Source organism: Panthera pardus, unplaced genomic scaffold (assembly GCF_024362965.1).
Source record: "Panthera pardus isolate Hobbes unplaced genomic scaffold, ASM2436296v1 HiC_scaffold_17, whole genome shotgun sequence".
Lineage (NCBI taxonomy): Eukaryota > Metazoa > Chordata > Mammalia > Carnivora > Felidae > Panthera > Panthera pardus.
In genome coordinates this window covers 98,119,319-98,143,225 of record NW_026526732.1, presented here as the reverse complement: position 1 = coordinate 98,143,225, position 23,907 = coordinate 98,119,319, and the positions used below count along the sequence as shown (strand labels likewise).

General features: G+C 35.3%; 1 protein-coding gene across 1 annotated transcript in view; it reads right to left on the bottom strand.

Annotated features, from left to right (window-relative positions):
• Positions 1 to 1,227: 1,227 nt before the first annotated feature.
• Positions 1,228 to 23,907, bottom strand: part of BMP5 (bone morphogenetic protein 5) — a 116,063-nt gene continuing 93,383 nt past the window's right edge. Inside the window, exons 4-7 of the mRNA XM_019457461.2 lie at positions 19,924 to 20,118; positions 8,633 to 8,709; positions 6,677 to 6,787; positions 1,228 to 3,225 (exon numbers count right to left, since the gene is read on the bottom strand). Of these exons, the coding sequence (XP_019313006.1) occupies positions 3,076 to 3,225; positions 6,677 to 6,787; positions 8,633 to 8,709; positions 19,924 to 20,118 (533 nt within the window). The 3' untranslated portion in view covers positions 1,228 to 3,075. The remainder of the gene's footprint in view (positions 3,226 to 6,676; positions 6,788 to 8,632; positions 8,710 to 19,923; positions 20,119 to 23,907) is intronic.

The following is a 23,907-nucleotide window of genomic DNA, read 5'->3' as shown; positions in this document are numbered from 1 at the left end:
GCCCCTCCCCTGTTCATGCTCTGTCTCTCTCTCAAAAATAAATGTTAAAAAAAAATAAAAAAAAAAAACTTCTGAAATGTATTTGTTATTTTTAAAGGCTACATCTGATCCAGGTTCTTCTTTGAAATCCCCATGTTTCAAACACGCTTTCACAAATGTTACGACAGATGTTGAGGCAGTTTTGCAGACCCTTTGCTCTTTTTAAATTGCTAACTTGGACAAAGTGTCACTTTTCTGCCTAAATAGGAATAAATACTGGCATTGATTGTTACTTTACCTACCTTCTTCTCAATTATGATCTTAACCAGTACACATAAAGTACAGATGCATGGATGTATACTTATCAACATATATGTTTTATCAGCAAAGGCATTTTCACTTCTAACTTTAAACAAAGTTCCAGGCAAATAAAATAAAATAATAAAATAAAATAAAATATGCAAAAGAGAACCCATAGAAAAGCAGGTAATCCGAAATGGAAATTGGATGATAGATTGAGCATTTGACTGAGTAGTTATGAGATGGTGACTTGTGTTTGGGAATGATGATTTCTTCTGCCTTGCATGGAACTGCATCATAAACATTATTCATTGTAAATTTCTTGGGAGATGATATTTGCCAAACTGTATAGTAGCCAGTAGACTCTGGCTTAGATTCGATGATGGTGATATAGGGATTATAAAATGACAGTTCTTGAGAAAAAAAATAATTTTGGATATTCTTTACTGCATTTTTCTTATTTCTTTAGTTCGATGTAGACGATTTATTTTTGTCTTAATTTTAAAGAACTGGAATGTTTGTGATTTATGCCCTTCTCCTTTCAAAAAGAATTAGGGCCACTTTACAAAGCAAAATGCATATAAAGCAGGAAATTTAAAAAACAAACACAAAAAGCCAATACCTAAAGAACTAAAAAGACTTGAATTATTTGGATTCTATTAAAATAGGCCAAATTATTCTGGTTTCTGACAGCAGCTTAAGTATTACCAAAGTAATACTACAAATTTACTATAATAGTTCTTTGAGAATAATGTAACTGAACATATGTGCATATATGTACATATATTCATATATCTAATTTGAAAAAGTGGGAAAATACTGATGCTAATGATCTACTTTCTTAAATGAAAAAGAACCAGTGGGGTATTTTTCCATCCCTATCATTTTTTGCTATTTTCAAAATCTCTTTGTTATTGGAGCCGATTAAGAAGATATTTAATTCATGGATTGTTGCTTTATCCATTTAACAGTGAATTATTTATTAAAAACACAAAAGTTAGTTTTGGCAATTAAAAACAGCATAAAGAGTCAAGTAACCCACGAACATTTTACATCTGATAGTCTTCTAGTCTCAATTCATAACACACTTACATTTTTGTATCCCTCTTAAATACAGCACAGCAGAAACTAGCGTCACACATTTAATAGATTTTAAAATATAGAAATATATTTAAACAGCACATTTAGAGAATAATATAATAGACTTCCGTTTCTTATTCTTACAATGGCACACTATTTATTTTAAAATATATTACTTAATGTACCCCCCCAATATAGTTATTATCAAATTTTCTTTAAGATAAACTGTATTTTAAAACAACATTGCAATATACCTGAATTACAAATGAACTTATAACATTTTGGAAGCTATTTCTGATATAAGTTTGATTTGAAAGGTCCAAAACATGATTAGAAAGTGGTGCTTTATGAATATTTTAGATGAACTGTAAATAAGCCTAACCATGGAGCCACCAGGAAGAGCAAGTAATCCATCTAAATGTCATCCTTCCCAAAGTAACTTTGTGTTAAAGAGAAGCCTTAGAAGGCAAAGAAAGAAAATAAATTAATTTCAGAGGGAAGAATACACATGCACATACACACAACAGAACCTTCCCGTTTGGAATTATTTGCTCTTGGAGGAAGGTTTACAAAATCCCCTTACAAAATAAGGTTTTCATTGAGCTCATTCTCAAAGATATGAAAAATGGATTTCAGCTGTTCTTTCGAAATGGCAATTCTGTCAAAGCCATTCTGGGGTTTTTGGTAATTTCCTTCAGTTTAGTTTCAGTGCTTTCACCTAAATAAAATCCCTTGCATCACATCAATCAGCAAACTCAGTTTGAAAGGAGAGCTAAAGAAAATGGCTCTGTCGGCATCTTTGCTCCGGTATGTTTTATGTATGCAGTGACTCTTGTCTGTGGGGAGGGAAGCGGAGCGCATGTAAACGTTTCTTTATTTTGGACTGTTTTTAAATCTGGGGAAAAAAAATCTGCAGAAGTGTTCTAGATAATAGGCAGACGTGATTTATTTGAGGTAAGAAGGTTGTACTACGATTTTTTAGTGTTAACTTGGAAAGTTACGGACATAGGCTCAAGCCTGTCTCCACAGAGTTCCTGAAACTTTGAGTGCTTTGCAAAATCTCCAGTCCACAAGCCAGGAAGGAACATACTCCTCCAGTTACACCAATTCGGTTAAAGAAAACAGTTACAACAATTGTGTGTCATCTTTCGTCTTCTCTGTTCTGCCTACTGCTTGTTTATTCAAATCCAGTTCAAGATTTCACTTTATCTAATGAAGCAGAAACTCTAAAAGAAAACTTGTGTTTATCCAAGCATTTTTGTTTGGGTTGTTCATCTTTTTTTTTGGTTTTAGTTTTATTTCTAAATAAATATCCTATCACAGTTTTCACTGGCACAACATAACTAAATGCGTTCAATTTCCCTCACTGATGACAAAGGAGTCCTGTCTGATTTCAGATAATCATATAAAGATTGTATTAGAAAAAGAGTGTTGAAATGGAATTGAATTGGACTTAGCATATCCCATTGAATGTCAAACTAGGCTATCTACATTTAATAGACCTATAAAATAGATTTTATTGATAAGGCATCCACAAAGGAGATATATACCATTAAATAAATAAAAGTGACTATATACATGATATCGTACATAGGAACAGAGATGAAAAGAGTCAGACTAATTTTATGAAATTCCCTTTTTGTCTGAAAGCATACTTTTTATTTTAGTCATAAACCTTAACACAGATCTTTTTCTTATTACCATTCTTATTTAATATTAATGACAGCCGCATGAGCGCACTACCATATTTCTGTATTTTTTCAAAATGACATTGGAGCTGTCATCAAAGTACAGCACAGAGATGGCATTTAATTTGGTTGGAGCACAACAAGGCTTTGGCACATGGTCAGGAAACATCAGATGAACCTGGGAAAGAAAAACATGTTTTGTTTTTTTTTAAGAAATAAGACATTTTGTCCACAGCTTTCAAATAATATTCCTATTTTGTCACTCACAGTCAGGTACACCCTTAACCTATCACTCTTCTCCTATTTATGCTCAATGGCTGGGGTGGGGGTTGGAAACTGGTAGTGAAGGATGTATTTTTAAGCATTAACACCTAGAACCAACTCACCAGTTCTAATTATGTGTTGGGGCCTTGAAAAATATTCTACCAAGTAAGGAAAACTCCTTCTATGGAATATTCAGTGGAAATTTTCCTGGGGGAAAGAACATGGCAACCTGCACTGAGTTGCTTTTGGTTAAAACGACAACTTCTATAGACTTCATGAGAAGTACAGAAGTTATAAATGCAAATCAGTGAAGTGACACCACGAGATTTGAATCTCAGAAAGATTTGAATCTAAGAATTATTTTTTAAAGGACAATTAAGCAATAAATCACTAAAGTTATGCCAACTCTTAATTTTCCACAGTTAAAGGAAGCATAAAAATCACAGCAAAATATATTCCAGGTACAATCCAAAACTTGTTTTAAAGCAATGATTTCAACTCTTCTCTATAGAATTTTTTCTTACTGGATTGGCTTTGACTTTCTTTCTCTCCTAGCCAAGCGCCAAAAAAGCAGGCCAAGCTAAATCAGAAGCAAAGAGCCTAGATATTTTACAAATTGAATATCCCTCTCCCCCAAAAGCCTAAAAGGTAGCTGTATACTGAAAGTGAAATGCTTAAGTAAAGGGTTTACTCTCATTTCCATCAGACTGGCAGTCTGCCGATGATTTGCAATAATTGAGCAAGGAGCCAGAACATGGTTTCCCCTTTCCCACCCACCTACCCTGGCCCTTTCCCCAAAGGGGTTTATGGGAAGTCCCACTGATGAGTCCTGAGGGATCCACAAAAAGCAAATACAGACTCTTAGAGTTTTGGCTGCACAGTGTCCTGGCTGAAATGATATAGGAGCCCTGCATGTGGATAGAAACAGCAGGAAAAATGAGGTGATCTGACATGAACTTGAAATTTCCTAAGACCTCACAAAACTAAAAGTTGGATAGTTTCTACAAATTTCAGATGCAGCTTTTGTCCCTCATCAGCTTTATCTTCCATAACCCACACATACATGATTGATAACCCCTTGTTTCAATGGCCTTGGCAGCTTCACGAAGCAATCATTCTCAAAAAATGGATTGTTCTTGAATAGTTTCTCAAACATATTAGTCACAAATATGCTTGCCTTTAACAACAAACATGCCTGTCTTCTTGTTTCATGTCCTACACAGAACAAACGTAGAGTGCACAATGCCAGGAAAAAAAAAATCAAACTTCCCATGTATGCTTCAAGTTTTGCAATGACTTATGTCCCATATCCCAGGACAGCGATACACAGCAGGGTCTTGTTCCAAGTCCATGTCAGATTTTTTTTAAATGTTTATTTTTTGACACTGCCTTCCAGACTACAGCCCTAAAAGCTGACAGTATGTGCTTGTATATTTATAAGAGAAAAAAATGAAAAGAAAAAATGAGAGAAAGGGAGAGTTTTTGACAGAGTTTTTCAATAATTAAGCAATTCTTAGCCTGAGGGAAACTTTGATATATTAGATGCATATCTCATGAAGCAGAAGTCTGCTGAGTCATTGAGATGACAGCATAAAGAAGCAAAGAATTTTCTGAAAAAGTGTCATTTCTCTATAAGCTAATAGTGACTGTTGCTCTGACCCTACAAAAAGCCAGTGATCATGGCTACTCTTCCAAGGCTTGAAACAGTAGCATTTCTCTCTAAGTAATTGGCTTTTGGGTTATGGTGAAGTCTCACAGGCAAGGATAGATGGCTAGAGTTCACATAGTCTTTTTACTGGAGGAGGTTTGAATACAACTTGAAGAACTGCCCATTCCCCAGAAATGATCTCCTGTATCAAGAAGTGCTTCTATTTATAAAAAGCAAAGATGAAAGCATAACAAATCTTAAAATTCTCACAGGAAAAAGCAAAGATGAAAGCATAACAAATCTTAAAATTCTCACAGGAATTTACTCTACACTTTGCATATGGCACAGAAGTAGACAATCTCATTAGTCAAGCATAAAAAGAATACTTTAAATGACAGCCTTTCAAAATATACATTTGTTTTATCTCTGGCTTTTTGTTTTGTTTTGTTTGTTTGTTTTTACTCTAAATTATTTCCAAAGTTTTTGACAATATCCATGCTCTAGTTGCCACAGATGTGTGTCTTTGGTGTCTAACTATTCTCTAGTACCTATGATGTCAGTGAAGAGAATAGAAAATACCAAGTCATTCAAGGATTAATCTGTCAATTTAGATATACCCTTTCTTATTCAGAAGAAAACTGGGATAGTCTTTCCATTAGCTTTAAATTTTAAATTAATTCTGAAACAATCTTCTGAAGAGTCAACTCACAAATTCTAACAGTTATGTTTCTTATTGGCCACAAACAAGACTCACCCACAAAGATTTTTTTTTCTTATAGCTACTGCTCACCTACCGCCATCCACCAAATAACCACTCTGTCACTAAATCTTAAATCTCAAATACTTTGTTTTCTTCCTTCTATACTGATGACATACAGTTTAAAGGTTCGTATTAACCTAAACATTAATTTGTAATTATATCAGTCTATTGCACCTTCTAGAAGCCTTTCACTTAGTCTTCCAGACTGCCCCACTGCCAAATCAGTAAGTCATACACCATAAGGCAGGTATGTCAGAGTCTCAAGAGGTTTCTCGAGCTCATTAGATATAGTAGAATCATTTAGACAGCATGAAACCAACACTTAACTATTGTTTTCACAAAAATAAGCCCAGGTTATTGGAGATTAAATCACTGCTAAATTCCTGAGTGAGGAAGGGAAGAAAAGAAGATTAAATCCACCTTAAAGATTATTTAAAACAAACAAACAAACAAACAAAAAAAAAAACCTAGTATCAAGAAATAGAAACGAGTCTTCTACTTACATTCTATTCGAAGAACTTTCATAATATGAAAATATGTTGTGGAACATTCTTAAATAATTAGAGTAAGAGAGCTCAGATGAAATTCAGTAAGGCTATTATTCAATGTTTTTGCAATGATTACTAATGAATTGCTAGGTTAGAAATGGCCCTTGGGAACCTGTGTGGTTAGTCATATTGCATAGTGAAGAAATCAGTGCAGAGTGACTACTTCATGTGGTTACTCCAATTTTCCTAGCTGAATCCTTCCCCATTCTGGAATCAGGATTATTCTTTAAACAAGCCCAAATGTCCTGACTATATCCACAATTGTTAGTTTGGCTCTAAAAAATACCAAAGGAGTTTTAAAAGAAAAAATCATACATTTATAGCTATAAATGGATGCTTCCCTTTAAAATAACTTTTATATGATGCTTGCATCATAAACCACTTTCAATTCTACAAAAACAAAGCATACCAGAGTCTGAACGATGGCATGGTTGGTGGCATTCATGTGGGCATTGAGTGGAAAAGAACATTCTCCATCACAATAAAATGCAGCATATCCTTCTGGTGCTATAATCCAGTCCTAAAATACACACACACACACACACACACACACACACACATAAACAGAAGACAAAACAAAACAAAACAAAGGAGGAGGAGGAGGAGGAGAAAAGAAATCACCAAAATAAAAATAAAGTAATTCTTGAAGAATACCCATATTTAGTTTAGATAGGTTTCTCTTCTTCATCCAACAATTATTCTAACATGACAGCCTCCCTCAAGCCATTAATTTATTTTTAGGTTCAAGTTTACAACACAAGTATAAATATTTTCACAAGAAATTGCCCTCTGTAATTTTTCCCAAGAGGTTGCTATGTAGGATATTCATAGTATGTATTAATTCATGTATTCATGAATAAAACCATAATCATTAAACAGCATTGTAAATATTGTTTAAACAGGAAATGATGAACTTTGGAAAGTTCAAGTGAACCAGAAAGGAAAAGAAGAATAAACTTAATTGAGATAATTCCCATTACTTCTTAATAACTCATTCCTGGTTTTAGAAGTCTGACAACCTCCTAAAGCTTTAATATTTGTTCCTTTTTCTGTTTTTCTTTCCATTCATGTGTTAACTTTATAGTCTCCTTAGAAGAAATAATTTGGAGCAAATTCTTGAGAAAGGCACATGAAATTTTTTAGGAAGCCAAAAAATTGGCATGTGGAATGGTTGTCCTGATTTTTTTTTCCCCAAGAAGTAAAACTTGGTCCAAATATAAACTTACTGAATGAATCATGTTGAAGGTTTATCATAAAATTTTTAAATGCTTACATTTTATTATTACTTTTCAATGAGATAACTCAAATTCTGCAAATCCATTATAATCGGATAATATAATCTAAAAACTTCAATTTAAACTATCAATACATAAAGCCATTAAAAACTATTTTGGTTGGGGCACCTCGGTGTCTCAGTCAGTTAAGCATCCAACTTTGGCTTAGGTCAAAGCCATGGTTTGTGGGTTTGAGCCCCGTTGGGCTCTGTGCTGACAGCTCAGAGCCAGAAGCCTGCTTTGCATTCTGTGTCTCCCTCTCTCTCTCTGCCCCTTCCCCACTAGTACTCTGTCTTTCTCTCAAAAATAAATTTAAAAAAAAAATTACAAAAATTAAAAAAAAAACTATTTTGGTTAAATTCTCTTCCTCACCCTCTTTGTGAAGCATTTGTAAAAGACAGCAATAAGATTTTTTAAGTTCAAGAAAAATGTTTTTTTTTCTGTAGATCTACTTATTAATAACATTATAGACAAGGATTCTGTTTCCTAGCTCTTGAGTTTGAGACCATAAGGGGGCAAATGCTGTTACTCAAGTAAATCTGAAAAATTGGTATAAAATTAAAACTTTGGGATATGTAAACAACAGCACCTGTTTTTCCACTTTCTTTTTTTTTAATTTTTTTTAACGTTTATTTATTTTTTTTTGAGACAGAGAGAGACAGAGCATGAACAGGGGAGGGGCAGAGAGAGAGGGAGACACAGAATCTGAAACAGGCTCCAGGCTCTGAGCTGTCAGCATAGAGCCTGATACGGGGCTCGAACTCACGGACCGTGAGATCATGACCTGAGCTGAAGTCGGACGCTTAACCGACCAAACCACCCAGGCGTCCCTGTTTTTCCACTTTCTAAGTATCATAGGATTATGTTTCTTCTTCAGCGTAGTTGTTTTTTTACTGTAAACCCTAATAATGATGTTTCAATGGCAAAAGGATAAGGGAGAAATAAAAATGATGTGGGTAACTTATATACTGAATAGTCATATCAAATATAATTGGTTAATATATTGGAAATATTACTAACAAAGATTATGAATAACTCTGGATTTATAATAAAATGGGAAAGAAGCACCCTAGTTAACTGACCATTCTTACCTGCCATCCCAGATCCCGGAAACTCACATAGAGTTCATGCTTCTTACAGGCTTGTTTTTGTTCACTTGTATTATAATCTGAAGGTAAAAATCAGATTTTAAAGACAAGGCAGCTTATCAGGTATCATAATGTTTCTTTTGTGAGATCACTGATAAAATTAAAAAGAAGCTGTATTTAAAGTTGTAAACTAGGAGTTTGAATCGTAAACTAGGAGTTTGAAGCCAGAGCCACCTAATTAATTATGTGAACTTTAGGCAAATCGCTTGTCATGAGTTTCTTCTTCTGTAAAATGTAGAAGATACCATTTACCTTCTGAGGTTCTAACAAGAATTTAGTTAGACTCCCTGCTTTATGGTGCACGGTCTGATGCCTGCTATTCATTGAGTACTAGCTGCTCAACGAATGCTCATTTATTATTTCACACTGTAGCGGTACTTCTTATATTTGTATACATTAAACACTCATACAATGTTTTTTTAACATCTTCCATGAGGTAGACACTGGGAAGGTACTAACTGGGATCTTACTGAGTTGATTTTAATTCACTAAATTCAGAATACTCAAAGTTGAGCTTTTGATGTTCTCCCAAAACCTGTCCAATCTGTAAACCCCTCCATTTTTGACTGATGGCAGCTTCCCCCCAAAAAAGAGAGAAAGTGTCAAAATATACTCTGCTTTTTCCTCTTGCTCTTACATCCGGCCTGCCAAGAAACCCTACACATGCTACCTTCGAAATGGTCCAAAATCCACCTACTCTTACCACCTCCATGACTAGTCCTGGTTCAAGCCACGTCAGCTTTCGCCTGAATTACTGCAATATTCCCATTCCTAATTCCCTTTGCTTCTGTTCTTGCTCTTCGACAACAAAGCAGTCAAGTAGACCTTCTAACAAGTAAATCAAATTCTATCACTCCCCAGCAAAAAGTCCCACTCTGGTCTCCCCATATCACTAAGTGAAATATCTTTACAGTGGTTTACAAGGTCCTGTATGATTTGACCCCATCATCTCTCTCACTCATTTCCTATTAAACTTCTTCTCCTTTACTCCATTCTGGCCATTATACCTCCTTGCTGTTTTCTACCCAGGTCAGCTTCCACCCATCTTAGGGGCCTTTATACTCACTCTTCCCTCTCTCTGAAATGCCTACCCCTTGGATTTGGATATATCCAAAAGTTATATATATCCAAAAGTTGAGGAAGCTATAGGCATTCCTCAACTTTTCACTTAAGCATCATCTTGTCCGTGAAGCCTTCACTAACTACCCTATTTAAGATCACAACTCCCACCATGATATTCCTGATATCCCTCACTTTGCTCTTATTTTTTTTTCCATTTCACTTACCATCTTTTAATATGCTATACCTTTTATTCATTTATTATGTACATTGTTTCTTGTCGGTTTCCTCCCACTAGAGTATAAGTTCCAGAGGGCCAAAATCTTGTTTGGTTCTGTTTGGTTCACTGATACATCCCACATTTCAGAAATAGTTTCTGACATATAGTAGGTACTCAATAAATATTTGAGGAATATATAAATGAATTCCTCAATGTGTTCCACAAATAACTTGAAGAAAAGGAAATATATTATTTCCTTTATATATTTTAGAATATAATTCGCAAAACTCACAATCTTTTATAATTACTTAAAAGAATTAAGAACTTTTTAAGAAAGAATTAAGGTTAAATAGAGAGCCTCCATATTGTATCCAGACTAAAGCAAAACGTCAAAGAAACACAGAACTTTATAGAAACTCTATGTTGCCTTCCTTAGAGCTTACTCACACTTTATACATATAACATTCAAAAAACCAACCCATTTTTTTATTATTTACAATATGACATATGAAAGAGGAAAAAATGTAGGGTAAGGGAGCCAGCAAAATAACTTATTTTCAAAGAAGACAGCTAATTCTTTCTTTTAGGAACAATTGCTACATTCACTCTGACAGTCATCTCTGTTAAATCAGTATAGTTGTTTACTACACAGAGTAGTCTGTCTTAAGATGTCACCCTCCAGTTTAATTATTCTCAACCTCTAATGAAAATGTAGACATTTCAAAGATCCATGGAGTCTATCTTAGCAGGTCTTGCCATCCACTTTTCACAGTTACTTCATGTAGTTATTTATTTAATTTCTGCCTAGAGGGGCGCCTGGGTGGCTCAGGCTGTTAAGCATCCTACTCTTGGTTTTGGCTCAGGTCATGATCTCACAGTTTGGTGAGTTTGAGCCCTGCATCTGGCTCTGCACTGGCAGCATGGTGGCTACTTGGGATTCTCTCTGTCTCTCTCTCTCTCTCTCTCTCTGTCTATCTCTCTCTCTCTCTTTCTTTGTCCCTCCCCTGTTCGCACTTGTCTCTGTCTCTCTCAAAATAAATAAATATACTTTAAAAAATTAAAAAAGAATTTTTAAAAATCTCTGCCTAGAAAACAAAATAATGATTAAATATTGAACTCAGGCTTTTGTACTTCTAGATCAGAGTTATCCCTGCTGTGCAATTAGCTTTATTAAAACAAATTAAATATGTAGACAATGACAGAAAATGGAGAAAAGAGAATGTATTTGAAATACAGCACTCTTATTCTTTTGGCAAAGAATATTCTTTGGGCCATAAAGAATACAGCACTCTTATTCTTTGGGCAAATTCTTCTTGGGGCAGAATAAGAATGCACAGGGAATCAATTTTGCCCAGGACAAAATTGGACAAGCATGCTGTAACAGTAAATACAAGAACATGAAATGGAATAGTTGCCTGTGTAATTTTTAGGGGAAAGAAATAATTGATTCTGGTGTTATTTTGATTCTATAAATTTTTGAAATTCAGAAGAAAATAAAAGTCAGCAATGCAGTAGACCAGGGGTCAGAAAACCTTTTCTTTAAAAAGATAGTAAATATTTTAGTCTATGGGGTCTACCATTACAATGAGTGAACCTTGCCACTACAGGATGAAAGCAGCCATATACTAATGTAAATGGATAGATATGGCTATATTCCAATAAAACTTTACTTTTGGAGGCTAAAATTTGAACTTCATATGATTTCTACAGGAAACAAAATTTTATCCTTCTTTTGAGTCTTTTTCAAACATTTAAAAATGTAAAACCTATTCTTAGAAATTGGGTCATACAAAAAGAGGCCATGAGTCCTTACTTCGCCAACCCCTGCATTAGACAATAACAGGAATATTATTCATTCATCCTTGTCTTAATTAAAACCATCAAATATGAATAAAGACATTGTAGCCAATAACACATACAAGTATATATGAAAAGCCATAAACTACATATATGGTTACATGAATTCCATGTTTATAAAAAGAGAAAGTAAAACTTAAAAGTCAAATAGATCTGTTCCATCTATGCAACTTTTCATGAAGGCTAAGTGATGTATATAATGTGACATCACATAAAGGTAACGAGCAATGAAATTTATAACAGAATCTGGTTCCAAGAGTCTGATTTCATAAAGCATTAGGACCATATGTTTATTCTGTCAGAAATAAAAATTAATGGATGAGTGAGGTGAATGTGGTACCAAAACCAGCAAAGCCTACAATTAGGTTTACTATAAATGGTTGGCAGAATAAACTAAAGGAGGAAGGGCAAGGAAATTAAATTTATATCTTTAAAAATTATTGATTGACAGCTCTTTGAAAATTATAATGAAAGGGACATAATGCCACTGTAGAGTAACCTGCTGAAAAATGAAGAATTCTGTCAGAAATTATTAAAATGTTCTGTTGCCACAACCACACTAGAAAAGTATGCTAACATTCCTCAACCACAATGGAGGTGTTACAAATGCATCATTTCTTTGTTTTGTCTCATAACGGTAATAATATTGAGAAACCAGTGCCAATATTGCAAATATTGCTAAATACTTTATGCAAATTTCTTTATGATCAGTTTCTGCAAACAGTGCAAGTTTAATCTTTTCTTTTAAGGAGTTATTTTGTCTTAGAAAAAAATTGTGAAAAAAAATATGGAGGTTAAAAGTAGCAAAAATCAATAATCCTGAACTCTACATAGGACTTCAATGGTCTGTCTACTAGTCTCTGAAAAACAAACATTCAAGTAAATAGACATGGGTTAGTTTAGCTATGAAGTAGGCCAGAAAAATTAAATCCAGACAACTCCATATACCAATATGGGTTTTCTTTCTTTCTTTCTTTCTTTCTTTCTTTGAAATCTAGTATGAGCTTCTTCAGTGGGTGAAATATAGACATATCTATAAAAGAAAAGAAAAAAAATACCCAAAACACAATTTAACACTCAAGCATGTCAAAAGCTTAAATAAGTCAAATACGATGAGAAACTATGCTTCAAGGTAAAAGAGGTGTTAGCATTCTCATGCTCAGGGCCCAACAGAAAAAAGAAAATCAGCACCTAAGCAGCAGGGTTTTCACTAATTTATAGAAAATGGAAATGACAAGTGAATGAAGGTCTAAGAGGTAAAGAAGCAGGAATAATACTAAAATAGACTGATAATGTAAATCTTGATATGGCACTGGGGGGTACAGAAATTCATGATAAACTCCAAACACATAACAATCCCTTTCAAAGATAAGGGATTTTCAAAATGCTACCGCCATTCTATCTTAAATCACCATCTTCTATAGCCAATGAATCTCTCTCTTGAATTTATGCACAATCCGCTAGGAACTACTGTTATTGATTTGTGTAGCAGTAACTGTGTTCTTCTACGTACAAATGTCTGACACAGAACAGATTACAACAAAATAATAACTATCTGCTGTGTTTGTTGAATTCTGGTTAGCAAGGCATCTATGTGGGTGATCCAACTAATATCTTCAACTTTGAACTTACTGATGTAAAAACTGTCCACAAACCTGAGTTTCCATCTCCCCACCAGGCATCTCTAAATAAAAGCTTCCTAAATGCCTCCTACTCACTATTTTTACTTCTGACCTTACATTCTTAAGATGCTACCCTTCAGATCACTCCTTTGGTTAACAAGATCACTGTCACCTAGTGGCCCAAGTGAGAACGTTTAGTAAGTTTCTTGATTTTCTTTCTTTCTTCTTCATGTCCTACACTACATTAGTCCACAAAGCCCATTGACTGACCCATTTCTAGTCTAGATAACCTTTTGGAAACCCCGTGCTCTCTTGGTTACCTCACACTTCCTCAACGTCCTCTTCCAGTAACTTTGACCTAGGATAACAGTTCATCCCTGCTTTCCTCCTCCATCTCTCACCATAGTCTTCTGTCTCTTTTACGGAATTGCTTTTTGTCCTTGCTTATATTTAAAGTACTGATGCTCCCACAGGAAGCTCTATTTTTTTTTCTTTTACTTTATTTTCTGTGTCACTGTCAAGTCCTAAGCTTCATCTAACAATCTGGGCTCATATCCATATCATTTTCCTATACCTTCCACTTATTCTTGACACTCTCATCTCCCAAACCCTGTCTCACCACCCGCTGCTGGCCCCATCCCACATGTTTTGGTTTCCACTTCCCCTTTCTCCAATCTATAATCTTTGCTACTTGGAGTGTTGGACTAGCCTCCTAGTCATTATCTGGGCTTTCGATTTCCTCCCTTGGCATCCCATCCTTCACTCTGATGCCAAGTTTAACTTTTTAAAATGCATATTTGATTATGGTACTCCTTTTTCCAATTTCCAGATGAAGACACCATAGTTCCTAACTATCACATACCCTACTCTTTATAATTTGGTTCCTGCATACTTTTCTAGTTTTTCTCACACCTCTCACACAAAGCAACTTGCATGCCCAGATATTTAACATGGATTCATGGCTCTGTAACTGCACATCCATCTGAAATGGCTTCACCTCCCTTTCCATTTCTGGAAAATGTCTATTATTTCTCATATAAATCCCTCATGAAGTCTTTTGAGCCATACTTGGTATTGCTTAGGTGCTCTCTCCTTCCTACTATTACACTACCTTATATCTACTCTAAAAGAATTGACCTCCTAATAATTACTAACTCTCATGTCTTTCCTATTGTCTGTGGGAGTGGTTTTTAAGAAGCAAATTCCTTAGTTATCCATCTTTTATCAGCATATAGTTAATACTGTGCTTATTGCAAAATGGGTGCTTATTTACTTAAAAAAATTTTAATGTTTATTTATTTTTGAGAGAGAGAGTGTGAGTAGAGGAGAGGCAGGGAGAGGGGGACAGAGGATCCAAGACAGGCTCTGTGCTGACAGCAGAGAACCCAAAGTGGGGCTCAAACTCACGAACTCACGGACCATGAGATCATGACCTGAGCCCAAGTCAGACTGAGCCACCCAGGTGCCCCAATGGGTGCTTATTTAATATTGAATACATTTACTTTACAATAAATCATGCCCAAATGTATTCTCTCTATGGATTCTTTCTAGACAGAGAATTGGCAACAGACACAATCCATTAATGTCTATTGATGAGTTTATTTTATATAATTAATTGCTCAGATAGACTGGCCAAATTAGTGAAGGCCTCTAAAATCCTTCTTGTGGGGCGCCTAGGTGGCTTGGTCGGTTAAGCGTCCGACTTCGGCTCAGGTCATGATCTCACGGTCTGTGAGTTCGAGCCCCGCGTCGGGCTCTGTGCTGACAGCTCAGAGCCTGGAGCCTGTTTCAGATTCTGTGTCTCCCTCTCTCTCTGCCCCTCCCCTGTTCACGCTCTGTCTCTCTCTGTCTCAAAAACAAATAAACATTAAATAAAAAACCATAAAATCCTTCTTGCTTCTGAAGTCTCAAAGGCCAAGAAACTCCAATAAGCAGGAATATTGGTACTTTTTAGGGAGAGAGCTTCTAGTTTTCTCTGATGTAAGAGTCTGAACTCTTTATGCACCAGTTCTGAAACACCAAACCATATGACTCATTAAGAATTAACAGTGATAATGGCTTATACCAAATAAGCCATGTACCAATGTTCTCAGTTTTTTATTAATATTAATTCATTTAATTCATTTAATTAATTAGTTCATTGAATTAATTTAATTCTCATCTGAGGGGGCAAATACTATTAACATTCTCACTTTACAGATGAAGAAACAGAGATAGGGAGAGGTGACATCTTGTCCAAGATTTTGCAAATAGTAAATGGTGGACTCAGGATTAAATGACAAAATCCTAAATGGATAACAGATAAATAAATGTACAGATAGATAATATATGCACAAAAAATAATTGTTTCTTTAGGAGGGATTTCCAAAATTTTGCATGATTCAGGGCACAAATAACAGTTTTTAGTGTTAATTATTAAATAAATCAAGTGAATTAGAAACATTCTCACAGGTGCAGCTTTGTAGGGTTTCCACTGCAACCGTGATCTTGAGAGCCCCAATTTGGAAACAACCAAAATGCTGTTTAAGAGTGGCATGACTAAATCAACCCTGATACACACACTGTTGACTATATTGCAACAGTTAAAAAGAATGAGGTCACTCTATTTGAAAGATGGCTGAGACATATTGTTTTTTTAAAAATCCATAAAACTAACTCTATGACATTCTGGAAAAGCCAAAACTTTGAGGACAATAAGGAGACCGGTGGTTTCTAAGGGGAGAGAGAGATGAATAGCCAAAGGAAAGGGGATTTTGAGGACAATGAAAGTACTCTGTATGATATCATAATGATGGATACATGTCATTATATATTTGTCCAAACCCACAGAAGGTACAACACCAGGAGTTAACCCTGATATAAAGTATGAACTTTGAAAAATTATAGATTCTTCCTTGTGATTCATCCTTGGTAAGAAAGGCACCATTCTAATGAGCAACGTTGATAATGGGGGAGGCTAAGCATGTCTGGAACAGCGGTATGTGGGAAATCTTTGTACCTTCCTCTCAATTTTGTTGTGAACCTAAAACTGCTCTAAAATAGTCCTGAAAACTACATAAGATATATCGTTTATGTAATTTATGTAAAAATATATTCTCCACAAGAGATGTATATAATGAGGAAAAGATTTGCAAATACATGTACAAAGAAGTACAAATACCATGTTGATATGTGTATCAGAGTAACCTATTTCAAAAGTACTTAGGGGATCGAGAGAGAATTTTAGTTTTGCTTATTATTTGCTTATTTTTATGTAATGAAAATATGTGTTAATTACATGATATAAAACCTTTTGGGGAAATAATTGTAATTAATTGTTCTTTCTGGTTTTGATTAACATCAGTCTGTCCAAGAGGCATGACTTTATATTGTATGTATTAGGCAAAAGATAGTGACTATCAGAGTTGAAAATACATACAAAATGTTTCCATTCCAATGACTCTTTGAACTAGTTGGCCTAAGAAATCACCAAGATCTTAGGCAGAGCCACTAATGACTAGATTCACCTTCAACTACACTGAGTATCCAGCACACAATAAGCAGACTTTTCAAGATCTGCAGTGAACCAGGACTTGCCATTTGTCTTACAGTTCTTCCAAATTCTTAATACTCTATTCTTTTCAGCACTGATATAGTCCTTAGAACAGCATCTTGTTCTCAGCAGATTCTTTACAATCTTATCAACCTAGTACATACAGCATTTTTAACCTAACTAATAAAATAGCTATTACTTCCAGTTCCTTCCTCCACATGTAAAATTCAAATAAACATCCATTGTGCTGCCTCACGGGGAGGCAATATCTCCCGCAATGTGTCTGCTCAAACTCCTTGCCAAAAATCTGAACAGAAACAAAGAGGGACAGGTTCTACAGAAAATCTGGGCACTGTGGCACTGTGTATACTCCCCTGAAAGAGGAATTTAGTTTTTCCATACAATGGACACATTAATTTACTTAACAATTCCTATTTCGTGCTAGACAATGTTCTAGGCTCTTCCATAGAGCGAGCCTACAGAACAAAGGGTTACTAAGAAGTTGGAAGGCAAGAATCTTTGAAATAGAAAAGAAATTGGGTAGAGAAAGTGAGAATGACCTGGGTTTTAATTCTCCTGCATTAACTGAGACTTTTGACATTTGGCAATATGCTTTGGAGAAGAACAAAATGCAATCAGGTAAACATCTAATACAACTCTCTTCCCCCATTGGCTTCTTTCTTAGCCATGTAGTCTTCAAACAGTAATTTATTGTAAAGGCTTAGTGCTATTACAGCATTTATTATTTATATTTGAATAATTTTAAAATTTCACTGGCATTTCAAGTCTCCTAAGTATCAAATTTTGTGTTTATATTAGCATTCCCTTTCCTTAAACCCCTGTCTGTTAGGCCAAATCCTATGAGACTTCTTCCCGTCTGCTTGATTACTACCTATTGAAAGGTTACGTCTCCTAGACACAAACCAGCTACTTTCTTTCTTATTATCAAAATATGAACATGCTCCAAAACATCTACCACATATTTCACAGAAATGGCTGCCAATGACAAACTTTTTAAAAAGAAAATATTGGTCTGTATTAGAATAATTTTGTACTCTAAACAGTGTTAGGAAACTGGTGAAAAGTTACATGATTTCTGCTCCATGTGTTTTATTCATCTCTAGTTATAGAAGTACATTTGTTACTTGTGGTCAGAAAGAGAAGATAAATAGAGTTCACCAACAGGGAAAAGAACTTTGATGATTTCAGTCTCTGGAACGCCTCTGCCACAGTCGTTACAAGCTCCAATAATAAGTATGCAACTTGCACTTTTCCCTTTGTGACTTCCTGAAAAATTATTCACTATTCTATCCATGGTTAACAAAACTTTTTCTTAATGCAGTCTGCTACATCAAATTAAAAACATTTCAACCAATTTCAGAACCATTCTACATGAAAAGAAAAATATACAACTTTGACAGGCTAGTATTTACAGGGAAGAAAAGGTCTTAGAAAGTTATTTTTCTCCATCTTTCATATGAAGCAATTATAATTTTTGCCAAACTAAATATCTTGTGAAGATCTTTATAAAATAGCTTTGTAACAAGGCACAAATATCATGTTTTACTTTCAAGTGAAAAATACGGCTAAACTTATTTGTTGGAAAATTATTTTAAAACATTGCTCTATATGTAGTATGTAGTTTAGTAAAATGTAATTTCATAAAGAAATCTATCCCCATTTCTGTTGCTGGATACATCAAATAGACTTCTTAGGAAGCTTCCAGTGAACTCCAGCTTAGTATGTTTGTGGAGCGTCCCAGGTGTAAGAAACTTAATAAAACGTATTATTTTGGTTTTATTTATAATCATTTCTTAACACACATATACATGTGAGTAACAAAAAAATGCAGTATGATTTGTCAGTTTCAAGTGATTGAGGGAAAAAAATGAAGATTTCAGGAATAATGGCAAATATTGTCTGAATGTCTTTTTGGAAGAGTAAAGCATCTAATTTGTTTGAATACCATATGCAGGGATCTTGTCTGTTTTGTTCACCAGCTCATCCATTGTGCCTGGCAAGTACACTCCATATGGTGGCCATTAACATAGAACACATACTTTTCAAATGAACAAACATATTGTACTCAGTTGGGATGTTCTAGGGTAAATTTTCCCCTTCAAACAGATTTATTTTTTATAGATAAAGAAAATTTCTTGGAATAAAATAGCCATCATTTCCATCTAAGAAAGGCTTACGAAAATCTGTATGCAGCCTGTACTAAACAAGGTACTTACTAGTGTAAATAATATGATTCAATAACTTCAGATTTTGGCAGTTAACCATTCATTCCAAGCTACTGTACTTTTATCTTCCTTTTCTATCAATTAATAGATTAACTTGCAAGTACATTGGGATAATTGTGCATCTGTAATATTTTGTTATTAAATGTTATACGTATGTGTGTACGTACATACACATACTTAAAGCAGATTATCTAGACAATAGCGTCCAAGTAATTAGTGGAAATGGAAATATTATCTTAATTTCCATTTAATCTGTCCTGCTTTTATTGTCAGAAAAAAAAATGTAAACTGCATGATTCACATGTATCGCTTCAAGCACTAAAGAAGTATTTTTCTGTTGAATCTACCTGGTTACCCATCCATATTTGAGAGGTTCTGGGAGATGTCAACTCAGCAAGTTGTGCAGTTCAGTTTTGGCTAGACTCTGTTGACGTAGCCATTTCATAATTTTATTACTGCCAGCTTGATTTTAATTTGAACTGAATCTTTCAACATACAAAGGCGAGTCGTACTTACTTTGAAATGCACAACTGAGTGATTCAGTGATGAAACATTCTGAGGATGTTCGAAACATTGCTGCATGATTTAATAGACCAAACAAAGGTATATCCAAAGGGTAAATTTATCGTGGCTACTTGATTTGCAACATATGACCCCATAACTCTCTGCACACAACTGCTGCTCTGGTTTTATCTTACCTCCAACACTGGACATTCTGGAGGAGTCCTGATGAGAGTTGGATTTATTGCGGTTTTGATTTTTCCGTTTGTTCGCCGCTCTCACAGATCGAAGAAGTACCTCACTTGCCTTGAAGAAGGCCACCATGAACGGTTGTTTTGACTGAGGCCCATGTCTTCCCACGAGACCAGCGGATTTTACATTGATACTTCGTCCTAGAATGGAACGCACAAGCACTTGGTTTATGAAAAGAGCTAAAGTTTACCTGCCGTGAATGAATTCTGAGGGTACTTTGAAAAAGTAACATTACTTTTTCAAACATGATCAGAATGTTTTCTTTGCAGGCCACAGATTTTTATAAACATTGAGCGTTTGCTGTTACAGACAATTATCCATGCTTGGTTTTCCATTTTGCTTCATTCTTCACCACAGAACACCCTCAGGCTGCCTTCACTAGCTGATCCTTCTCAGACCTGGAAGTCAGCAATATTTTATATGGAAAGGCTTGACTACCATCAGCCTGGAAATGTCCACATTAAGTAACAATTTCAAAAATATTAGCTACGGGCTCTTCTGCATTAAATGCCCTATAATTTTCCTCTAAGTGATAAAAGCCGAATGGCTGGCTGGGTGTTTCTACTTTCTCCAGCTTTTGCACGCCTTTCAAGTGTTAATTAGTGCTGATAGCCTTCCCCCTTCACCTCTGGCCTGTGCCCAGCAAACTTGACAAAGCTATAGCTCCACTAAAAGCTCTTCACAGGTCATTCTGCAAGTCCCTGCTGGGGATGGAGGTTTGCTTTAAATTCCAGCTCTTTCTCAACCTCAGAAGTATTTTGAAGTAATCATGGAAATGTCAGAGTCCTTCCCTTTCTGAGTTTTGACACACCTGGATGTTTCCTGAAAGGATTTCACAAGTTGTTAACGGAGCCTGGAGATTCTCAGAAAGGAGACAAGACTCCAGGTGAGTTTGGAGACTCACCTTTGTCTCTAAATCAGCCTGCATCCCAGACCCTTCTGAGGCTGTCAGTGTGGTTGTGTATCAGAGAATGATTGCAACCAGAGCCTGTACAGGAATGCATTAGAAGTCAAGGTGTCTTAGAGACTAGAAGTAGATGTTGATAAAGAACCTCTCCCATTGGGTAGTAATACTAATACTTACAGTACTGCCAAATGTATTTGGAACATTGACAATATATGTGCCAGGCATTTTTCTAAGTGTTTTCCATATGATAATTAATTTGATTCTACAGATACTCTAGGAGTTAGGTGTTAACTATTTTCCCCTTTTGACAATTCACTTTTGTTCTGCTCTTCTAATTTAAAAAAATCACTGAAATTATATATATTTATATAAATATATGTAATTTATATATGATTATAAAGAAATATATATATATAATTTTCAGATACATACATATGTGTGTGTGTATATATATGTGTATATATATGTATATGTATATATATATATATATATATATATATATATATAATCTTCCAGTTCTAGTCTGATATCTAGTTCTATGAAAATCACCCAAGGAGGAATAACTATTTAACCTTAGGTTGTAAATTTAGTTGAGAATTGCTAAAAACTCATGCAAAGTTTCTACTCTAGATACAGAAGTTACCAATCTTTTAAGAGTAATATATATAATGTGGCTTGAAATATGTGCATGATTGACTCTGCCTCGCCCCCTGAGAGATGAGCATGTTTTCTTAAAATATTTATTCAGTAAAGACTGTGGAGTAACCTCAGTCCATTATAAGACCTGACCCACCTTAGAAGAAAGGGAAGGAAAACAAGTCCTTGAAACGGCATCAATGGCATTTTAGCAAATAAACTCTTGCTCTTAACAAAATTTATTTTGGCAGCATAAACACTTTTGTGTATACTTGTATTGTGCAGAGACCTTCTACCGTCAGAAAATGAGACTGTGTCATGTGAGGCTGTGCAGCTGTTGAGAGGGACACAGAGGTCCTTTAAATGTGGAGGTATTGGTTAAAAGGAGGGAAAAAAGAAGAGTGCGTGCTAATCCAAGCTGCATCCGTATCCTCATCAATTGTTCTACAACGTCTCAGGAAAACTCAGTTCCCACAGTTATGAAAATGGCTATCTGCCTCACAAACGCCACTAGGCTCAGTCCTACCAAAGAATTTACAAATAATCAAAGCAGCAAACCTTAAACAAATAAGCATATAGGTTCCTCTTTTTAAATGCAAACTTACAGTGGCTCTATGCCAGAGTCTATATTTCTTAGAAAAACTCTATCACTGGCATAAATGAAAGAGGCAGTTTGATTTGTGGTCAGAGCAGTTTCCATTCGACTTCCACTGTAACAAATGTATTAATTCAGCTCAGACTTCCTCCTTCTGGCAGCCCTTTTGCTGTAAAAAGAGAAATTAGAAGTTCCAGCCAAATACCATACCTTGAACTGACCCACTTCAATACATAAACACTTTTACAACATGTTTATTCAGGTGTAGCACTTGAAATTGGTTTAAGATGTTTCCAGTGACAGAGAGCTCAGCAAAAGAAAAAAAAAAAAAAAAGAAAGAAAGAAAGAACTGAGAAACTTAGCTGTTATGGAATAGAATAACTGGCAATCTGTTCTTCAAAATTTTTTTCTATCTTGCAGTACAACATAAAATGTATTTGTTGAGCTTTTATTTTGATTTTTTTAATGAAGTGTTAATTTAACAGGAACCAAATTTTTACTTGTATACATTGGTGACTGCAGAAATCATTTTTAATATATGATCTCTCTAATACTAAAATAGGTTGCCACAAGATGTTCACAAATGGAATAGAGTAAAATCTGTTTTCCATTCATTACAACACACACTGCCCCTTTTATAGTTAAATAAGCACTTAACACAAAGTTCCAAGTTTCCTTTGGTTTGCTAGAGAGTATCTTTTATTATCATTCTAAAGATTTTCAAAGTTTTAATTTTTATCTGTGCAGAAATAATACTGCCCTGAAGATTTACGTTCTGAAAACTGTAAAGATGTGTGTTGGTTACAAATATGGGTTTCTTGGCTTGACAAAGGTGGATATTGTGTGTGAAGAAAAGTAGTCTTCAAACCAATGTGAACTCCCTTTAAAATAACTTTTGATATTATTAAGTTTCCTTTTGGTTTCCTTTTTACTTCAGCAACGAGGTGACTATTAAGATTCCATAAGTTAATGCTTGTTCAGTTGCTCTGGGTCTTGAGCTACACCAATAGAACATTAACTATGTGATCACCCCTTCAGACACAATATACCTGTATTGATCATGTTGACTAAACCTTCTGAATGGCCGAACAGTTGTTTTCGCTAAAAGTGCTAATGGGACCCAGACTATATTGCATGTATTAAAAATAGTGAATCTTTTATAAAATGTATTCGAAAATGTTGAATTTTCTTTTTAAAAGTACAGCTTGTCTTATTTTTTTAATATTTTTTAAGTTTTATTTATTTATTTTGAGAGACACCCAAGACAGTGTGAGTGGGGGAGGGGCAGAGAGAGAGGAAGAGAGAGAATCTCAAGCAGGCTCTGCACTGTCAGTGCAGAGCCCAACGCAGAGCCTGAACTCATGAAACCATGAGATCATGACCTGAGCTGAAATTGAGAGTCGGACACTTAACCGACTGAGCCACCCAGGCGCCCCAGCATGTTTTAGAGATTGCAAATATATAAAGAAGGAAGCCTCCCTGGGGCGCCTGGGTGGCTCAGTCGGTTGGGCGTCCGACTTCGGCTCAGGTCACGATCTTGCGCTCCGTGAGTTCAAGCCCCGCGTTCGGCTCTGGGCTGATGGCTCAGAGCCTGGAGCCTGCTTCCGAGTCTGTGTCTCCCTCTCTCTCTGCCCCTCCCCCGTTCATGCTCTGTCTCTCTCTGTCTCAAAAATAAGTAAATGTTAAAAAAAAAAAATTAAAAAAAAAAAAAAAAAAGAAGGAAGCCTCCCTAAAACATTTGATGTAGAAAAATTTTATGTAGGTGTGTATCATAGTGTTTTTATTTTTCAA